General features: G+C 42.5%; 1 protein-coding gene across 1 annotated transcript in view; it reads right to left on the bottom strand.

Moving 5' to 3' along the window:
- Positions 1–3028: 3028 nt before the first annotated feature.
- The window catches only part of doc2b (double C2-like domains, beta), an 89941-nt gene continuing 71380 nt past the window's right edge, over positions 3029–21589 (bottom strand). Inside the window, exons 6-9 of the mRNA XM_062405956.1 lie at positions 11993–12150; positions 7502–7583; positions 5677–5773; positions 3029–4947 (exon numbers count right to left, since the gene is read on the bottom strand). Coding sequence (XP_062261940.1) covers positions 4814–4947; positions 5677–5773; positions 7502–7583; positions 11993–12150 — 471 coding nt within the window. The 3' untranslated portion in view covers positions 3029–4813. The remainder of the gene's footprint in view (positions 4948–5676; positions 5774–7501; positions 7584–11992; positions 12151–21589) is intronic.

Here is a 21589-nt window from a genome sequence, read left to right as displayed (position 1 = left end):
ATCTCAAGTTTCATTTGTATTACATCTCATTATATTGTATGTGTGCTGTCAAACTTGGGTTTATTGTGGTTTTCTCCTTAATGCAGGAACATCTCCAGGGCCCCGGGTAAAGGTACCTGTGGGGCCTCACGTTGAACCAAAGAAAACCCTCCTCAAGAAACATGACATTACAGATGTTCTTCAGTCAAAATCATAAAATAACAAAGCTTTTTGCAGAAACCTGGCAACATGAGGCCTCGTCAGGTCGTTTCAGACCAAAACAAGTCAAAGAATTAAATTGGGTTCCCTCCAAATTGACGTTGCTGTGGATCAGCTGTGCAATGACCCTGCACACGTCAAAGTTGTGTAGATGTTTTGTCCACTTGCATGTTTTTGTAAAGGTTAAAATCATTGCAGGAAAGTTATATACAAACAGTTTCTAATCAATGAAGTCTGTAGACATTGTTTGAAAAGCGTGTGAGGTGCAAAAATGCAGAAACAGAAACAAGGAGCGGCACGATAACTTGTCCATTTGGCATAGGACTAAAATATAATTTGGGACAATAATTTATAGTCATACATTCAACGAACCGGAATAATGCAAACAAGTGCCTGAGTGTTAGAAAGGAAACAAAACAACAGAGGAGATATTTTTTTTCGTTTACAACAAGTCACGCTTCCAGATAATCAATACAGCAGCCAAACAGGCAACGCGATAGTGTCCAAAGGTACAAAAATGTTGTCCAGAAGAAAAGACTGACTTATAGCATAATCTTAGAGCATCCACAGTCATATGTGTGTGTGTGTGTTTTTTATACAGAAAACAGTATCAAACATTAGGCAAAGTCATCTCGTGACAAAACCAGGAACATATGCATGCAGATATTTTTTTTTTTTCTCCTTTTGTTTTCATAATGTTGAGCTTGCATACAAAGGCAGACATTTTACAAAATCAAAACCACATGTCGGTTGTAATCATTACATATTCCACAGAGAGAGGGGGGGTGGGGGTGGGGGGGTGAAGAGGCTGTTTAACACTTTGAGGAAACGGGGATTGTGAGGCCGGACGTGATGCTGGGAAACATTCTGCTGTTGAAGGTGTGGTGTCACATGTCAAAATCACATTTTCTTTAAAATGAGGGCAATAGTTCAAATGGGCTGATTGTAAGAATCCGCTCAGCTGGGATTAGACCTCGTAATGTCACTGTGGCTGTTTTCAGACATGAACATGGAACATGGAGTGAGGAGTGGGAGGTTACATTTTAATAACTCTGCAGAAGTCGAGTTTTTTTTCGTTTACAGCACCGGTGTCAACCGTTATCACCTAAAGATCTGGAATCTCCACTTCTTTGTGTGCGTTTCTTCCGTTTCACGTCAGCTGCCTGTACTCGCTCCCGTCACACATACATGGCCAAGGAGCATTTCGCATTAAAAAGAGGATCTGCATTTGTCGTGCATTCATTCCATTCCAGTAGGTGGAATGTTTGTTGCTTAACCTAGCAGACATGAGTGGATGATGTCACAAAAACCGATGCAAACCCAGCGGCCTGGTGGACACAGATACTATGAATTTGCTTGTGGAAACATCCACAACATGCTGTCAGACATTTTCTGATTATTTTAATCAGGAGCGGGAAGGAAAACTTCCAGAAAATGTCTGGAGTAACAGACTCAAACATTTTTGTTCTCACATTCAGCCCCTCCAGAAGGTTACAGGAAATGTTCATGTCTGAGAGCAGACTTACTGTGACGTGGTGCCAAAAAAGCTGTTAGCTGAATATCAGGAAACCTACATGATTTGTGTGTGTGTGTGTTTGTGTTTCTGTGTTACCAGTCAGTGCACGCCACGTTGGGAATTTACAAGAAACGTGGGTGGGACATGCAGAAAAGGTTAAACTGCAGAATCGAACTCATAAAATCACAGCTACATGGCATGCATCCCAGCCTACTGGTCCTCGAGGGCAACTTAGGAGAAGAGTTTTCAGTTCTGTTTCAGGACTGCACAGGGACTCAGGGCGTTTAAACTTTAACATTAAATATTAAACAAAGTCAAAAAAAACATATATAATTAAACAGGGTTGGAGCAATCGAAGTACAACTTTAGTTATCTGGAGTTTTTTAGTGACAAAGCCTGTAGTTTGCTTCCGGGCTCGGAGTTCAACCGTCTGTGTCCGGTTACAGGAGGGTTCACTGTGGAATAGAAAGGGTTAAACATGTACATTCTGTTTTTATACATTTACCGTGGAGCTGCTTTTACGATAAAAAAAACAATCAAAAATAAACAATAAAACGTGTGCAGCAACATTATAACAATATACGTACACGGCTAGTATATTAAAAACTCCTCCCTTCTCGCTCGTTGTGGCAAAGCTTTGCATCGCATGACGTTAGCGTGTTCGCCCGTTCAGCAGCAGACTTTAACTCCAGCGAGAGTAGGCTGTTGTAAACAATACATGCTTTTATTGATAATTTTTTTCATTTTATTTTTTCGCATATTTGACGTAAACCTTTTTCCGCGTTTTAATTTTTTTGCCCTTTTTTGACATTCGGGCAGGATCGTTTTTTCACCCAGCTTTAAAATCCTGCCTTTGAGTCTTTGTTGGAAACTCGTGTCCTGTAGTGTAAACAATAAGATGCACGTACATCGTTAGGAGCTGCCCAATCACGTGGCACCTTCACTGCGTGCCCCCCCCCCCCCCCGTTCACAATTATCAGCTGCATATGAAATCCACTTTCAAACCCATAACCTTCCTCACTTCCTGAATAAACGACCACTCTGACACCATTATGCTCTCATTGCGCTCCTTCAACTGTCGGTCGGTTCCAATCGGACTGAGTGGCACTCTGCTGACACCCTGCGAGCCGGCCCTCCACTCGCCCTTGAGCTTTCAGCTGTTCTTTCAAGCGTTCACTCTGAAGACGTCTGTAGGAATCACTCCTGACCACAGACACACACAGGAGGCAGGGGGCTGATTGGATACGACGCCGCGGCCTCGTCGCCGTTATACATCCCCAAGTTGGACTCGCTTTTCTAAATGCATATATCAGACATTTTGCATTTGCACTGCAAATAAGTACCCAGTGTTTTGTGATCTGGAAACGACGAATGAATGAGATCAACACTGATCAGATCAGTAAGTATTAAAGTGGGTGGTGCCTATCGATCTGTTTGATATACTGACTCGTCTACAGAGAGACGATCTCTATGATAGGATCTGGATGTGAATTTGCAGAATTCGTATGTGAGGGACAAGATCTTTCAGGGCCTGAATCTTCTGGTATGACTGATTAGGGTTTGAGCAGGGTTTGGTTGCCCGCAGGTAAACAGAGGAGAGAGAAACACCTGGCTAAGTGCAGAGAGCTGTAAATAAAGAGGAGCCAATCTTGTGTTTCACGTTGCCAGTTGGACTGTAAACAATGCACCTGGTACAGAAGACAGAGTTTGTGTTGATTAGCCAATCGGACGTTAGCCAATGGGCTCCGTGATTGGGCTGCTTGTGATGTCATGAATGTTCGCTGCAAGAAGCCTCGGGCAGGAGTTCAGGTAAAGTTGTTTTTTTTGCATTGGTTTAGTAAGCTGGTCAAACTTATTTAAACAACCAACCTTTATCTCCCCTACCCATAAAGCTTTGCATGTTGAGGTTGTGTTGTGTTGTTGTTGTTGTTATTGGGTTATGGCAGCTTGTTCCTAACTGGAATGTTAAAATATCCTGTTTTTATGTTTTAGCTGATTTGTGTCTGATACCCATCTATCTCCTTCGAGTTTCCATTTGTCTGTTAGTTAGTGAACCGGATTACGCAAAAACTATATAACGGATATAACATGAAATTTGGTGGACAGGTGCAGCACTGGCAAAGATAGAATCCCTCAAATGATGGAGTGGATCCAGGACTGTTTTTTGATTCCCTAACATTTTGTGATAGTGAGTTTTGTTAATTTCAGATCCATTTAGTTTCTTTTCCACTTTCATTAACGTGTCATTCTTGTTTGCTTTGTTCTCACTGGACAATAAATCATAATCTCACAGCTGCTGGAGATAACATTCATATCTGCAAAAATTGACGGCTGAAGTGTGTGTCCATCGTCTTGTGTGTCTGAAGCGTTGTGAGGCCGTGATCTGCGTCGTGTGTTTTGAGGAGGATCTGAGACTCAAACGCTCCGGATGCATAAAAACCCAACTTGTCATTCTGCGTGGGAGACGGCTACGTGACGGGAGAGGGACGGCAGGACGCGCACCACCCGACACTTTTACAATCGTATCATTAAAGTGCATCATCTTCAAATATGTGGGTTATTGATGTTTAATTCATCTGCTCCTACACAACACTAAATATAAGTGTCAAGCAGACTGAAGGTGGGAGGTTGAATTGAGAAGATAAAATCTGTTCCTCTAAACTTTCTGCATAATTTCCGCTGGATGAATTTTCGCTACATGCTTTGTTAAGAGTCTCGACTCGTTTACTTCCTGTCTCCTGCAGCTCTGCTTCAATTCACGCGACAGACTGAAGGCGTTTATTGTGCTGTTCCAGGGATTATTGACAATCTACTTGAATAAAAGGAATCTGCTTATTTTAATATCACTGATCATACGATAAATCAAGATTATGAAACTTAGAATCTGAAATCAAATGAAAGATCAGCCGGCTAAATCCTATTGTACATGTCAGAGCATTTTGGATATGTCTAATTTGAGCCCTGTTGAGAGGAAGTATTCATATTCCCACAGACGTGTCGCTGTGGCCGACTCCGAATCCAGAGAAGAAGAGTGAGGAAGATGAAGTCCGATCTGATGCAGCCGGGGAGGAGGAGGAGGAACGACAGGATGATGAGACTTCAGTCATTTAAAGAACCAGGTAACTCATTGGTCAGCGTGTGCCAGCGCTCAATTTTCTTGTCCTTGTTTTTGAGGCAGTCGAACCAGTGTTTGAGCCTCTCTCCGTTTGCATTGATACCCAGAGACACACCACCTGAGGGACAGAGGACAGGTCCAGTGCATGAAATATGAATCATAGAAATATTATGATGGATTCATAACTGCACAAACAGTTATTATCTGCTGTTTGCAAATTTAAATGAAGTTCAAGGTCAATAAGTTTGAAAAGTGAAAGAAAGAAAAGTTCTGTGATTTTACATTTTCAAGAAATATCAACATGGCCACGATTTCCATTATCAGGGAATAACCTCAACAATGAGTTTTCACAAAAAAAGTTATGTGAATATGTGAATAATAACTAACTTTTGTTATAAACCTACAGATGAAGCCAGTTAGAAGAAGAGCCTCAACTTGATTACATGGTTCCTAATAAGTTAAATAACAAGTTTATAAGCTTCACATTGTTTTAACTGAACATTTATCAGTAACAAACTGTTAAATACTTTGTTAGTGCACCATCTTCCTAAATCCCTAAAAGGAGGAGCCACAACTTTATTACGTGGTTACTAATAACTTTAATAACAAGTTTATTTATCACTAACAAACTGTTAAATACTTTGTCAGTGCACCATCTTCCTAAATCCCTAAAAGGAGGAGCCACAACTTTATTACGTGGTTACTAATAACTTTAATAACAAGTTTATTTATCACTAACAAACAATTAAATACTTTGTCAGTACACCATCTTCCTAAACTCCTTAAAAAATCCTAATCTCAGGAAAAACAAAATACACGTCACACACATTTGGATTTTCTTTCTCACCTATGAAGTCGTTGGACTTCCCGATGTCGTAGTCCCACACCGTCACCTCCAGGGTCTTTTTGGTGAGGTCTGCATATTTGATGTCATAAGAGAACTCCTGCGGAGAAGAGAACAAGAGCTGCAGTTCTTCCTCCTCCCACGTGCAATAACAAATACACATCTCATCTCACCGTAGAGAACAAAGTCTACACAAGGTTTAACATGTTGTTGAACATGTTGAACGAAAGAGTCGATTGTGCTTCACCTCTTTCACAACAAAAACACTTCTTCTGCAAGCTGCCGGGTTTGCATAATCAAAATTATGAGCGCCGAACACAATTACCATGTTTTATTTCCTGCTGCAATGTATTCACATCACTCTGAGCGCCTCGTTGAGTTTTAATGTTTTGTCGCTGCCTAGAATAACACGCAGGCTGATGCTGGTGCCAGTCGCTGCCTGCGCTCACTCTCAGGAAGTCATTTCCCTCATCGTTAGACATTTAGCTCGTCCTATTAGAACTCACTCACATCAACTCGTTCAGTGAACCGCACAACGAGGTACTAACATGTGAGCAGAATGACGCTGCAAGCAATGAAGTCCACTGTCCGATGAACGAGGGTTTATCATTCTGCTTCAGGATGTTCGGTTCAATCGAGGTTCGCTGCTCCACCTCTGTGAAATCAATGGACGACCCCCACCCCCCCCACCCCCCACCCCCCTTCCCCCCTGCTCAGCTCCGACAGAAAGGCCAGGAGGTGGCGGAGGAATACGGGCGCAAAAAAATGTCACGGGAAATGTCAAGCCGCTGGCCTGCGTGCGTGTTTGGCCGCAGCCGTCCGTTCATATACAGGTGCGCCCCCCCTCCCCCCTCCCCCCCGAGCCGAGCTGCCCCGCGGCTAAAAGAACCGAGAGGCCGGCTCAGCCTCCAAGAACACATTTGGCATCGCTCTGCAAAAACCGGGGTGGCTCGGTGCTCAGGGGAACAAACGCGTTTCTGATTTCAACAGTGTTTCCAATCAATGGTTTCTGTGAGAGAGGAGGCGTTCAGCTGCTCTGGCGGCTGCAAGACGCTCGAAGACTCTGAAGAGTTGAGGGGAAGCGATGGAGTGGCTGGTAATTCCAGCGTTTTAGCATCTAGCAATTATGTGGGATTGTCTCCATGAGCAAGAATCACTCGCTGTAATTTTACCCCTCGATGATGAAAAAATATTGATTACTGCTTTAAAGCTCCTTAGAAGTAAAGTTTTACTCTTGTATATTAAATATTCCTTACATCCATTCATCTTTCCATCCATCAATCTATCTGTCTCTCCATCCATGTATCTATCTATCTACAAACCCATCCATGTATCTATCTATCTATCTATCTTTATATTCATCCATCTATCTTAATATTTATCCATCCATTTATGAACAAAAACAGTTTAACACATAAGTGTGTGTGTGTGTGTGTGTGCCTGTGTGTGTGTGTTGATTGAGGAAACACAGTTTGTCCTCAGGGTCTTTGACGACGTGATGAACAGATCATCGATCAGTCGCTCTACAATCTCATCTCTATCTTCATTCTGTCAGTTTCTCACTTGTTTTCAAGGATGTTGCATCAAAATGTTTCAGCATTAATCTTTAGTGAGACGCATCAAAGATTCACAGGAGGAAGAGGAGGAGGAGGAGGAGGAGGAGGAGGAAGAGGAGCAGCTTCACACGTCTTCTAATGATGGATTAAGAAACCAGACGTGCTCCTGAAGGTTCAGGGTCACGGAGGTCGAGCCGCACATAAACACGTCAGACGAACACTCCACACGAAGCATAAAGCAGAAATAAACACATGAATGATAATGTTTGTACCTCGTTGAACTCGGGGTTGAGCGTCTTCTTCTTCACAAGCGTCTTGTGCTTTGACTTTTTGTTCTCGTCCGGCTTCAGGTACCTGGAGGAGCAGAGAGGGAGGAGCACTGGTCACAGACTCATCCCTGAGCTGAACACTGTTATCACGTCTCATCTCTGTGGAGACACTGACGTGAGGAGGGAAACTAACTGAAACCTTCATGTGAAAGCAGCTGCTATTTAGTTCTGTCCTCCAGAGGGTGCTGTGGTGCTGCCCTACATTCGACCACACTGCTGCATGTCATTGCACACGCGTGTTCCCATGTTCACATGTTCTAGATCCACCTGTGCTTTCTGTTCCTGCAGCTAAAACCCAGATGCAGCCGTGTCTTCACCTCTAAGCTCACTTTCCCTCCTGCAGGATTAATGATACGTATTTAGTTTAACTGGATAATCTGATTTGTTGTTGTATTTTCAATAAGATTAGAGTTAAATAAATGTTTTTGTGATACATCACAGCAGCAGATCTCCAGCAAGAAGTTCACATAAAAGCTTCATGTTAAATTTGGTTATTATGAGGCTTTATGGGTTTGGTCTGATTGAATGTTATTATCTTTACAGAGCTACTTCCTGGGTTTCTGTTATTGTGCTCCTTCTTTCCTCCCAGATATTTGTGAGGCATTTTAAATCAAACTGCACCCAGATGTCAGAAGTTAAGCAGTTTGAGCAACAGTCCTGCAATAACCCCAAATCTAATGATGTTCAGTTTTTATTTAAACTGTTTGAGAGAGTTTAGACTCATTTATTGTCATTTTGAGGCTTATTATTGTGTTATAGTAAAAGTTGTTTATAATCGTCTCACAGGATGTGAGATGCAATCCAACATTTCTGCATTTACACTCTGTTCCTATTTATTAGGTACATCAAAACTAATGCACTCGAATACAACTGTCCTGTTATTACTGGTTTCATGTTATACTGAGAGATTTAGGATGATTTATTTACACAATTCAATATAAAATCACTGTTCAGCCTCCAGAATGATGAAATTACTCCAAAACCTCTCAAAACAGCTGTATTAATAAATACTTATAGTACTGTACTTATATATTTCAGTGCCTAAAATGTGTTCATGATAATCCATGAATGAAAAGGATGAAAGAATTGAGAAATCACTGGATATGTTAATTACTTTCTCACAATAGTATTAAATATAATGAAAAGTAAGTAATGAAAAATTCCTAAATCAGCTGTTTTGTTCAGATCCAAAATTGAATAAGTTCTTTCTTGGCCCTTGTCCCATCCTTCCTCTAAGTTTTGATGAAATGCAGTCAGTAGCTTTTGCTCATTCTTTTGTTAACAAACACATGTAGAGGGGCCAAAATGAAACCTCTACGCTGGAGGTATAACCAAACCTGAGCATCTTGGGTTGTTGCATTACACTGTATTATCTTTGGCTGCATGTACCTAATAAACTGACACCTGAGTGCACGTTGTTAAATATGCAACAGAGGTGAATCCATCCGGAGGGTTTATTGTTGCTGGTTATGATCGACTGCGGTCGGGAGTGAGTCAGTGCTGCTGCTGCTCTGGGAGCTGACACTCTGTACATACGTGTTAATGAGACTGTGCTCGTGTGGACCTTTGTTTCAGCGTCGCCTTCATTATCGATGCAGGAGGTGGTTTGCACTTACGTCTCAACCCAGAGGGCTGGATCTTGTTTGGCGTCTCAAACAATTTGAACCTATAATGCTCGTTCTGGCGTCGTACATTTCAATCGCATCCATCTTTTCCTGTTTTCCTGCTCACCGGACCCACACAGGCTTCAATTTCTCAGGGTAACGTGCGGGCGTCCAGGGAGGTGGCTAAGTGGGTTATTGCTCACAAACCTACCCAGGGGGCAGAGGGGGCTGGCATCGTTGTTGATGAGGATATTGCAGGGAACCTAATTGTTGTCGTGTAATGGGACAAGTGACCCTCAGGCGAAAACAAAGCCTGAGTGAAAGTCCTGATGCAAACAATGCTCCTGTTCAATATAATGGTTCTGAAAATGTCATTCATCTGTCGGCTGCTGCAGCTTTTCAGCCCTGCTATTATTATTTCTTTTCTTTAAAAATATCCCTGACGTCTACGTGTGATGAAAATCGCTCGTAATTGACGAGAGGAGCCATTAACGAGAGCATTTACACTGTCACTGCTCGCGGTGAACTCCACTTCCTGCTCCGCTAATGCACACCTGCCTCCCACCTTCGGTTTACAGGCAACATAACAGAGCAGGAAACACTTCTCTGTTCAGGTGACAGCTGCGACCCGATGCATCAGATAGCCAATCAAGTAAATCTTACATATACGTTCCCTTTATTCCCTCTCACACAAAGCCAATCGGTAAATCCCTTATCTGCCGGCGTGTCCTTCAGGCTTCAGGGAGATTTTCTCAACCTCGAACCGTCGGGGAAAAAAAATTGTTAGCCCGGCGCCGCTCTCCTCTCTCCGACAACGAGTGGCGCTTTTGTTCTCGAGGTGTGCACAGCGGAGTCAGAAATTAATTGCACTTTCATTGCTCAGCCAGATGAAAGACTGGGGAAATGTTCAGGTGTGATAAATAGGACTCTCCTTCAAATTGCAGCCCCGTGGTCGGCCTCTTGTGCTGTGTGTCTTGCAGCTGATAATCACAGGCAGACGGTTCTGCTTAGTGCTAGAACGTCAGAGCTGCCTGCTAATCCATCTCCACAGCTGGATATGCATCGTACGTCCACTACAAATAACGTTTATATGATGAGCATGCTGCGTTAGGAGGAGGAACAACAGGGACCGATGGACAGGTTCCTACAGGTGGAGTCAACACATGCACGTTGTAAATCCACACGTGTCAAGGTCTGTGTCCGAAATCACTCATTAATCACGATATAGTGAGTTTGCCATTGTTTCCCACAATGCATCGTGATAAGTAGTGCACAACCGATGGTCAGTAACCAAGACCAATATAGACCATCATGCATTGCGCCCGTGGCGGAGCGACCAGAGGAGCGACCAGAGGAGAGAGAGCAGCAGGAACAACCCGACCTGTCGTGAAGTTTCTACATTTAAAGATGATCATGCAATTTGTTTTAAGAGTAAAATAAGTGTTTAAAATTTACGTTGGTCGATTGACGTTGTGCCGTGAAATTAAAGTCGACAACTCGTTGATTAAACATCAGGGGCAGGAAAACGAAAGAGGTTCAGTGAGTTAGTCCAACAATCCGATGTGATATGATAAACATGAAGAGCACGAACAAGGATAACCAGCTCCTGTTCTACTCTACTCTCTCCATGAGTGAAAGTGCAAACCTTTACCGTCAGATACCAAAGAACTCTTCAGTCCTCATGGTTCTTTAGTTTCCGAGGTTACCAGTTTCTTCTCCCATCAGCTTTGCAACAAATGCACACGTGCACAGCCGCGTGCACGAGGAGGCTCGGGCCGTGACTCGAATGTACGACAGCGAATTAAAAATAACGAATGAATATTGAATAAATTGTGCTCTAATTGGAAGGGTTTGTTGAATCATGTTTATCCAATAAAATTTGAATTGAAACAATGTTTTCATGGAGGTTTATTATTCTTAACTGGTATTTTAAATGGAATTTTACCTTTATCTTTTAATAAATAAAACTGTAAAGCAAATGCAAGTGATGACAGGAGGGTGTGGGTCACTTCAGCTAGGATCCTGCAGCAGAGATATGAGCAGGAGGCTGCGAGGGCCTCACGGTGAAGGAGAGTGAGACACACGGTGAAGAGGAGGAGGAGGAGGTTTCAGAACATGAGGATGATGTAGAAATAAATTGTGAAAGAGAAAATTGTGTGAAAGAGAATTTGAAGATGAACTTGACTCAGCGCATTCACCAGAAAATAAACTCTTCCTTCAGTTGACTGGCTCCCGATGCACGATCCGAGTCGAGCTTCAAACGAACATCGTGTGGAGGACATGAATGTGTCTGAGTGTGTGTGTCGTGTTGTGTGTGTCATTTCTTTTTACCTTTTACATATTCCTGACAGAAAATGAGCGAAGGATGAGATTCAGGTTTAAAAATGTTCCCCGATATCAGGGACACTCAGACAGTCCGAGTCTTTATATTTCCTACTTCCATTAAACGCAGCACAACGTTTGTTTTACCAAGAAGCAGTAAATACAAAGGATGCATCCAAATATAAAACAACACTGCTACCACAAGATGGCACTACATTGATGAAGAAGACATAAAAACTGTGTATACGCCATAGATCAAAATATAATAATCAATTGATGATGTGGTAGAAATGATGTCATCGTGACGTCACTGTGAAATCAGAGAATTGTGTCATACAGCTTTGTTTGATCTTGTTCAACCAATAAAATCAGAGACAGGATCTCCAGATTAGTAAACAAGTCATTTTTCACTGTGTCGTATAAATTAGGTTTTTTAACAAAGTATTAGCATCGCCCCTATAATACTTTCCATTGTTGATAGCTTAAAGTCTGTGTTTGTAATACTGACGTTTTGACGTAGGGGTCGGAGAAGCCGTTGGCGTCCATGGCGGCGAGGTGAGCGCAGCGTATGATGCCCACCACCAGGCAGGACTTCACCGTGTTGTACTTGAGAGAAATCATGATGCGTCCTCGCTCCTCCAGGGACTTGTCTTCTGTCTTGTTGACCTGCAGAGAAAGAAAAAAGAGGTTCAGGGATGATAACCGTCATCGTTACGTTTCTCATCATCGTCTTGTCAGATAACCAAAGCTATAAATATCAGAAATGCTATTAATCCGTGTTGAAAGGGAATCGTCACCTGGATACTTTCCCTCAGTGTCAACCATGAAGTTTTAATTCATTTCTTTGAAATCCCAGTATCTCTCGTCCTGTCGGGTATTTCTGAGAGTGGGTCGGTGTCATTAAAAGTCTGAGACGTTACTGTGTGTTCTGAAAATCAGCCCAACACTGATTGGCTGATTGATGTCATCTCCGCTGTAGATGGTGAGTTAATAGCCTCATCAAATTCATTTGCCACGTTCTTCAGAGACAAGATAAACATCTGAAGTAACACATGACCTGTGTGACAAGTGTGTGTGTGTGTGTGCGTGTGTGTGTGTGTGTGTGTGTGTGTGTGTGTGTGACTTCAATGACTGAGAATCAGACGTTCAGGTCCCGACTGATGAATCTAAACATTCTGCTCTGATTGGATGATTCAAACTCAAATTCAACACTAAGTACTCTGCAGTCATTACTACGTTATTACATGATCACTCAGTAATTATTACTACATCAGTCCAGAGTAATCATATTAATTACTACACCATTAAAGGGTACTCAGTATTTAATACCACATTATTTTATACAGTACTCATATTTAATAAAAGATCATTACTACATTATTATACAAGTACTCAGTATTCATTCAATGGTAAATACCTGTGACGGTACATGGCATTCATTACTACACGTTTCAATGACAACATTATTCCTGAAGTACTCATTAGTACACAGAGAATATAAGTAATTATTGTTTTATTTTTTACAAACACTATTCTTTCTCAGTGCTCAGTAGTCATTACTACAAACCCACACACTCACCCATACACACACACACACACACACACACCCACACACTAAAACATCCATTTAAACTTGTGGGGTCCAGCAGTGTGGTCTCAGCCCGTCAGTCCCCACAAGTGGTTTTCGATGGTCGGACCCCACAAATGTAGTGAAACGAGGTTACACTCACACACTCAGACTGAGTCAGAATGAAAACAATACGAGAAACGCTGTCGCAGCTGGTAACCAGGCAGAGAAAATTGATTTCTTTTCTTTCTACACAGTTGCAGAACTATTCATGGACTCACACTGACAGTCTGTTGGTTTCATGCATTCTTCTCCTTCAGCTGCACACAAACAGAGCAAAGCTTTCACTCCGGAGGCTCAGACATCTGGACCCAGGGATGGACTCGGGGATTTCAGGGCCCAGGGACAAAGAAACTAGTCTGAATAACAACCTTTCACCATCAGAACCATGTTCACGTCATGTGTTTGTACTTGAGGGCAATGTGATGGAAATGAATCTCAACAAGAAATCAAATAAAAAATCAGATCTCTCCTCGGAAACAGTACGGAAGCATTCAACTCTCCTCTTGTCTCTTTTCAAATAACCTGCAGCAACAGGAACATTAATCGTTGGCTGGATTTCCAGTTACCCCCCCCCGCCCCCCCCCCCCACACACACACGCACAAACACACACACAATATTTCCCTTATTTTTCAAAGTGTGGTGAGAGACTATAAAAACAACCATAAAACCGTTGAATGATGCCGTAATCACCTCAAATGGACGTGGCACTGAGAGACTGGATGTATTTGCAGAAAATGAACATGTTGCTCAAGAACATTTCATACACAAATTAACTCCTATCTTCATTATGTTAATAGAAAATGTAATATGGTTGCAATTAGGATTCTGCAGAACTTGTTTGCTCGGGGACAGAGTCGCACACGGAGGTGCAGGACGTGGACGTCGGGGGAAACAGAGTTGATAACACAGATCAGAGTTTGGATCTCAAGTCCCGGGTTCAGGCCCTTTTATCTAGATCCTAGTTTTAATGAAACCGCGTGATGGTTGGAAACTGTCGCCTACAAAGACGAATTGCGTAGGTGATTGAATAGTTGAGGGAATTAAACTCATCGACTGCAGGAACAACTTCTCCATCCATCCAGCCATGTTTCCTGCTGTGTACATTCTGTAGCAGGAGAGCTCAAGGCAAGAGAAGAGGAAAAACAAAGAAATGCAAGGGAAATAGATTTACCTTATTAACCTTGGCACATTAAATTAGATACCCGAGTGCACCACCCGTGTCCCCTAAGTAGCCAAGAGGATAAACACCGGTGTCCATCCACATCAGTGACACCCGATAATCAATCAGTCATCAGTGCTTCTCCTCACACTCTCATTACCATTGTGCTTTTGTCTCAAAGTTCTCCTCAGAGAAAACCACTCTCTTCAGAGTATGACTTTCCACAGAAAAGCAGCTCAGCCCCTTGAGAGCTATTTGAGCTTTTTTTTCTTCTATACCCAGTGACTTGGGTATAGTGCAATTTACCAGCAACACTCCCACAGCTGCTGATTTGGTTAATATGCAACGGCCTTTCCCACACCTCAGCATTTACTGCCAACCACATATACAGCACAAGACCATCAGCAGAGCAAATGCACGGAGGCTTAACAACTTCCAGCTTATCGAGTGCTTCATGAAAGTGCACGGACCGGAGGGAAAGTGGGTATTAGCAAAGTGAGTTCTTTCAATTTGGTTTGTGCCGTTTCAAAACGATATTCATTAGACTTTTCTCTTTCTCGTTTATGACAAAGTGCAAACTAGTTCCACTTTATAACCTCAGAGAGAATAAAGTCAAATTGTTTTTTTTTTCTCCTCACATGTACGTTCACAAAATTATAATACATGGCAAGAAATACAATTTAAAGTTCCTTCATTTAATTTGTAGGGTTAAGCAATAATCCCTATGTCAGATATTGGAGTCTCCCAGTGGAGGAAAGCCAAAATGTTGCAGAGGAACAATGTTTACGTTAGCCAGCGTTAGCATAATAACGCATTATGCTGCTTTTCACGCTTACTAACACTGAAGTAACACGTCGATAGTCAGTAATTTGACAGCACTATGTTTACGACACATTTAATGACAGAAGTGCTAATAAACAGTAAAAACTTTCCCTACAGTTGATAACCCGAGTGGCTGTTTTTGATTTTGAAGTCGCAGGTCGAGTCGCTCTGATGTAGAATGGAACGTGGCGTTGGCTTCAGTTTCGGGAGCTGTCTTGTCGTCCTGATATACAGTCCATAGTCAGTACCATAGAGTTGGTAGAGACCCAAGACGAAGCAAAAAGAGCGTGAATATGTATATATCGGTTATATATGCTCCAAATATGCAGTTTGGCATAACAAAATTGGTATAATAATCTCTGTAAAATGATAATATGTGAGTATTCTTCAAGTTCTCGCAGGTTTTTGTAGAAATTTAGCTAAATGTTGTGCAACAACTAATACAACCCTCAGCCAGATGGTCAAATAAAACCAAAAAAACCCTTTTTCTCGTTGCAATTGTAATTATGCAAGTCCTTCTATTTGTAGTTCATTAACAAATCTTAATTATACACCCATGTACATGGCTGGAGAGCTACTTTATATGATTTGATGTGCGCCAAGCTGCTGTTTGAAATAATCACGGGCTGCAAGCTGTCGTCTTCGGCACTAATCACTGACATCCCAAAACATCCTCGACATTCAGAAACAAAATGAGAATAATGAAATGAGGAAGGAAAACAGGCAGAAGAGAAAAGCCCCTGCGGACACAGACTTCTGTCTCCTCCAGTGTTCCACAAGCTGTGCAGCCGACTCCTCAGCAGGATACTAATCACATATCACCAGAGAAACCGACGCTCTCTGCATGAATCACAGATGACTTTTGCAGGAAGTCTCGCTGGACCTGTGGACTCGTCGACAATTGTCGTGTGACGTGCCAACAACGTGTCTCAGGCGCCGCCTCGGTTTTACTGTCGGATCGATTTAGACCTGTCTCTTCTTCTGCTGTTTATCCGTGTTCAGGACAAACCTCTCTATTGTCGGTGTCTCGTTGTCGGGCCTTTAACAACATGCACTCTGGGAAGTCTGTGACAAAGCAGGAGGCTGACAGGAATACAAGAGTATCGAGATAGAAAGTGAGCGAGGGAGGAAGTAGAGAAACCTCAGGCTGCCCGGGTGGTTATCGCCGCACCTGACAAGTGCCGACGTCTGTACAGCACTCACTGTCTTAACTTCTATTTGTACTCACAAACCCTCCGTTGAGCCCAGCTAGCCTTCCTTCAATCACTGTGCACGTTGGCATATAAATAATACCAACATAAGAACGATGTTTCCAACGATCACATCATAAATCTCAGGTTTAAACCCATGTCTGCAGCAGCATGGCATCACCTCCTCACAGACTATATAAGGTCTGTCCTCTCTATCTCCTTCTGTTAGTTTAATTTTCCTTCTTCCATCAATTTGCTCAAACATAAAATCAACTTACATGAGCAAACACCGGACTGCGCCGCACTGTTTACTTTACATTCTCCAGCTAATTGAACCATTGCCTGGGGGACAACTCAATTAAGATGGGCCAGAGGATGTCCATTAATTGCATTTAATGCACAGTACAACCGGACACCTCTGATGTGACCGTCTGAACATCGCTCTGGATAAATGCAGCAGCAGTGCTTCAAGTAATTGAATGAGATATACATCGCTCCCTCTGCCTGCTCCATTGTTTTTTGAACTCCACAGCGTTGCACCAAAGCAACACAACACAATAATATTCCAAGGGTATTGAATTGGTTCCAGGTATTACTCAGGCCCCCGGGGCTGGGGGGGTTACCAGGGAATCTGAGTTATTACCGGGAACAAAGTCTGGTAATATCCCAGTATAAAGGGGAATTTGGATTTGACTGGTTCAGGCGGCTGAGCCAGGAATCAAATCACATGTTTGGTTCGACTGCAGCAATGAGGCCAGTCCGACAGTGACTGAGTGATGGAGCTCCACCATCGGTCAGTCAAATGTCAGAGTTAAAGCATCACTGTTTTTATGTCTACATCTGGTGACCACACAGCTCTGGAGTTTTCAAACGCCTAAAAGTTGAAGTTTGGAAAAAGCTGCTTGTCCCTTTTAGTTTGAAATGTCTTAATGGGCGGAAACGGAGACATTTGGGTCTGAGTAAAAGACTTTCACAGAGTAGAAAACCATGACATGGAACAAAGGTCCTCTTCCAGGACATGACTTAAGGTTATTGAAACAACGCATGGGCAGTTCAGGACACGAGGCTCTAAATCTGTGTTGTCGGAAGCTGAGACAACAACGCATCTCCTGCCAACGTCCTGGTCGGGTCGCCGGGATCACCTCTAAACGAACAGTGGGGCTCCGACTGTTCTGCTGATACAAGAGAAGAGGCTGCATCTTCCAACAAACATGTCCCACACAGAGAGGACAGGAAAGAACTGCAGCTCCGATAATGAGGAGGCAAAATCAGATAAGAGAAGCTGGCTGCGGATTTTTATTTTCAAATAAAACAAGAATAAAAGTCCCAAGCTTTAGGCCCCTGGGTGCCGCAATGATTATTACAGCCCATAATACACACATGCATCACATGGAGGAAACAACACAGGGACAACCCCCCCCCCCCCCTCTTTGTTGGCACAGACCAAAACTGAGGATTCTCCAGATGAATGCTGATGCTGCTGTGTAACTACTAGATGTGTAAACTTACTTTTTCTGCTGCTTTTTCTGCTGCTACCAAATGGCCAATAGTTTTTTTTATGTCGGTGCATTCATTTTTTGAGTGGAGAAACGTTTCCACAGCGGAAACCCCCCCCAAAATATTGCCTCTTGCCCGGAGAGGCTAATTCACCGTCAAACAATAGATGAACGACTCAGAGATTGGTGTGCAAACGGATTTATAATAATGGGACTGGGAAGAATTACAACTCTCATTAGTTTCCCATTTTTCTCCTGCCTTTACCTTGAATGGCCTCATTTAATGGTGGAAGAAAAGCTGATGGTGAAAAGCTCAGTTCTAATTATCTTTAGATAACATCTTCTTGGAGCCGTAAGTTTCTGTATTTCACAAGTTTCATTGCTCATTAATGTTTGTGTCCATCGACCCACCGCCCCAACAAGATTAACATCTTTCATTCCCTAATATTGAACTACGCTGTGCTTAATATTTTGTGAAAACTCCATGTTACGAGACCACATCCCCACCATCTGCCCATGAGCAACACCGCTGCTGGAGCTCGGCCTCCACGCGGGAGAAAGCAGCCTCCTCTAAACATTGCCTTGTGTCCACCGTGATGAGCCAAAATGCCGTCCAGAGTAATAATTAAAGCTGCCATTTTCCAAAATGGCAGCAGGGTGGGTGACAAATTTGTAATCATCCCTGACTGTGAAGCCTTTCATTGTCCAGCCGAGCCGCGGGAGCAGAGAAATGCATCGCGCAGAGACACTGATCCCGGATTCGTTGCCAGATGAGGCTCCGGGCTCTTGCACCGCTCAGACCCTGTCGTCGTCCTCTGGTGCCAAACGCTGGAGGCTGATCCAGAGTCTGAGCTGGCAGACGCAGCCATTAGATAGACACGGGTGGGTGGTCACCAGGTGAGAAAGGACACAGCTGTCCAGGAACCATAACATACAAACACCTCCACTGATATGTGTGAGTGTAAACGTTTCATAATTTTGGTTATAGTGACGGATCCACGATCATAAACACCTCATCCACATATGGTGATTAATTCTGTCAGGCAATTTGCCTCCGACCGGTCACGAGAACATGACGGAGTTTCCTCATCACCAGAGCGGGAGATTCGCAGATTTGAGGATTTGAAATGAAGGAGGAAAGTTTCAAACATATATTTGGGTATATGATCAAGTGTGTGTAGGTGTGAATGTGAGAATGAATGGTTGTTTGTCTTTGTATGCTGGTCCTGCAATATCCTACTGATCTGTCCAGGTTGTACCTCTCGTCCAATGGGATCTGCTCCAGCTCCCGTGAAAGGATAAGCGCCATAGATAATAGATGGAAGGAGAATTTACTGATTAGAAATGTGGTGGAAATTCAGACTTTTAGCATTTAGTTGAATATATTCCAGCCTATGACACGTCTGGTCCAAAGCCTGACTGTCCACAACTGTCATGAGGCAGGAGCTGCTGGACGACAGGATTAAATGGTCTCTGCTCTTTTCCCCTCAAGCACAGCAAAGCACCATCCTGTGTTGGGGTAAGAACTCCTTATCCACTGCTTCAGGAGCGAGCGGAGCAGAACACCTCCCGCCTTCAGCTACGTGACCAGCAGCAGTCGAGGCTTCACTTCGCCTCCGAGCGTTTCTGTGTGAAACATCCAAACTGTGATGTTCACCCTCCGTCACCAGACATGTGACGGTCAAAACCCAGCTTCAGTGAAACAGAGCAGACAAAAAGTCCATGAGAAACCTGCTATTGATTCAGACTGAGACGTCGCTGCATGTTGCAACAGTGTGATACCTCATTTCATTATTTACACCCAAATAAAGAGCAATATAAGGATTGAAGAGCTGGAGTTGAATAGATGCAGATAATGATGTCATGTTTGCAGCTTGAATTCCAAACTGTGCATGTTTCAGTCACTCCTGCTATACAGCTGCTATATATACATTGTATTGTAGTGTATAAGATGTGGTATAATGTACAAAATGCACATATTTGTCCATGTGTTCTTATACAAAACAAAAGTTCTGTATTTCTGATTCAAGCAGGTTGAACCTTTAATTAAGTGCAATACTTGTCTGTGTAGTTTTTAACATTGCGACCAAAGAAAGTACTTTTCTTTACAAGTCACCTTCATCCACGGATGTACACATGCAAGGCTTTTTGCGAGAATGTATGATGAGCCACGGGAGGAGCCGAGGATCGAACTGAGCCCGAACTACCCCCTGATCCACAGTCGTCCTATTCAAATAACAGATAAAAAAGTAAACAGTCAAAGTACCTCAACTGATGTATTATTATAAGTCCGATGCCATCTCCCAAACACAGCCAGAGACAAACATGTTGCTTTTAGCATCGCTTTATTCATAACAGGTGAAAACATAAACTCACTAACACCCCTAAGCTTTCTGCCGGTTTACACAACAACTACACAACTCCTTGTAAATAACCCAGAGATATGACCCTACCTTGTGACGGGTCGATAAGACAAACCAGCTCTTCACAGTGAAAGTTCAGCCACACACATTGTGTAATCTACTCTCTGAGGTTTTATCTGAGTGAAAGTACTTCAACCTGCTTATGAATTATTTATCAAATGTGAAACGGTGAAAAGTACAAACTGCTTTATCGTCTGGTTATGATTTTATCCAAAGAAAAGAATCAGGGCTGAGACTGTGACTGATTCGCTCTTCAATCACTGAAAGACAAACCACGAGCAGCACACACATTTCCAATATGATCGTTTATAAAGCATGTACTTAAATTAAGCCTTGACGAGACCACGGAGTAGACTGGTGGCTGCCCAGTTTCATACCAGTTTTGCTGGAGCATATTTTGTGTTTTCTGATATTTCACACTCCCACGTGGAGAACAAAGCATACGAGCAGAGCAGCAGGAATGTGTCTCTCCAGAAAACTGCAGGCAGCGGCTGCGTACTCCAGGAAACTGGATGCTCCTGAAATGCACCATGTGATTCTTTTCAAAGCACAGAGTGTGTAGGCACGTTCATATTCAATTACAGTTCGATGACTCTTCACTCCCATGCGCTCAAAACTCATAATCCACTGCCGCTTCAGAGGGCGAGGGTTCAAAACCCAGCGTGCCGCTCCGCCATGTGGTCTAAATGAAATCCTGATGGGCGCTGTCGTTACCTCGTTCAGTTAAACAGACGGACGGCTTCTTCAGATTCATGTTTACAGAATCTGTTTATCTTCTGTTGAGCAGCAAAAGAAACAACTGCACTGAATTTAGAATCGCTGCAGAATTCTGAGTCAGTTCACGGTTTCATGTTGCTACAGTGGACAGCATATTTTCCACACTTCAACTCTTCAATGACGGTTCTGACATGAAGCTCTGACTCTGAAGAATCAATTAAGAATTATTGGTTGGAAAAATTGAGGAACGTCGTCGTAAAATTTGATATTTACAGGATTTTGTAAAGAAAGGACAAGTCAAACAAGCAGTCGGGTCAATTTGCTTTGTTAGAAAATATCAGTACAATGATAATAAATATTTGTTATGCTGATCATATTATGGATAATTTAATTTACATGAAGGTGGAGAGATTAGAAATATCATTTATTTTGTTTAACTGATAATCAACAGTTTACAGGAAGGTCAGAGAGAAAAACTTTATTATTTTAAATTCAAATTGTATTATGAAAATAAATCAATTAAATAAATCTCAATTAATTTGATTGGGTATATAATAAAATAGTGTAATGATTGTGCTATATACTATAATAATACAATATAATATACTATATTTTTAACATATTATAATGTATAGTGTAATGCCATATATTTATTGTATGTTATACT

The sequence above is a fragment of the Platichthys flesus genome, chromosome 15 (genome assembly GCF_949316205.1).
Source record: "Platichthys flesus chromosome 15, fPlaFle2.1, whole genome shotgun sequence".
Taxonomy (NCBI): Eukaryota; Metazoa; Chordata; class Actinopteri; order Pleuronectiformes; family Pleuronectidae; genus Platichthys; species Platichthys flesus.
Note: the sequence above shows the minus strand (reverse complement) of the source record. Positions and strands in the feature narration are given on the sequence as shown.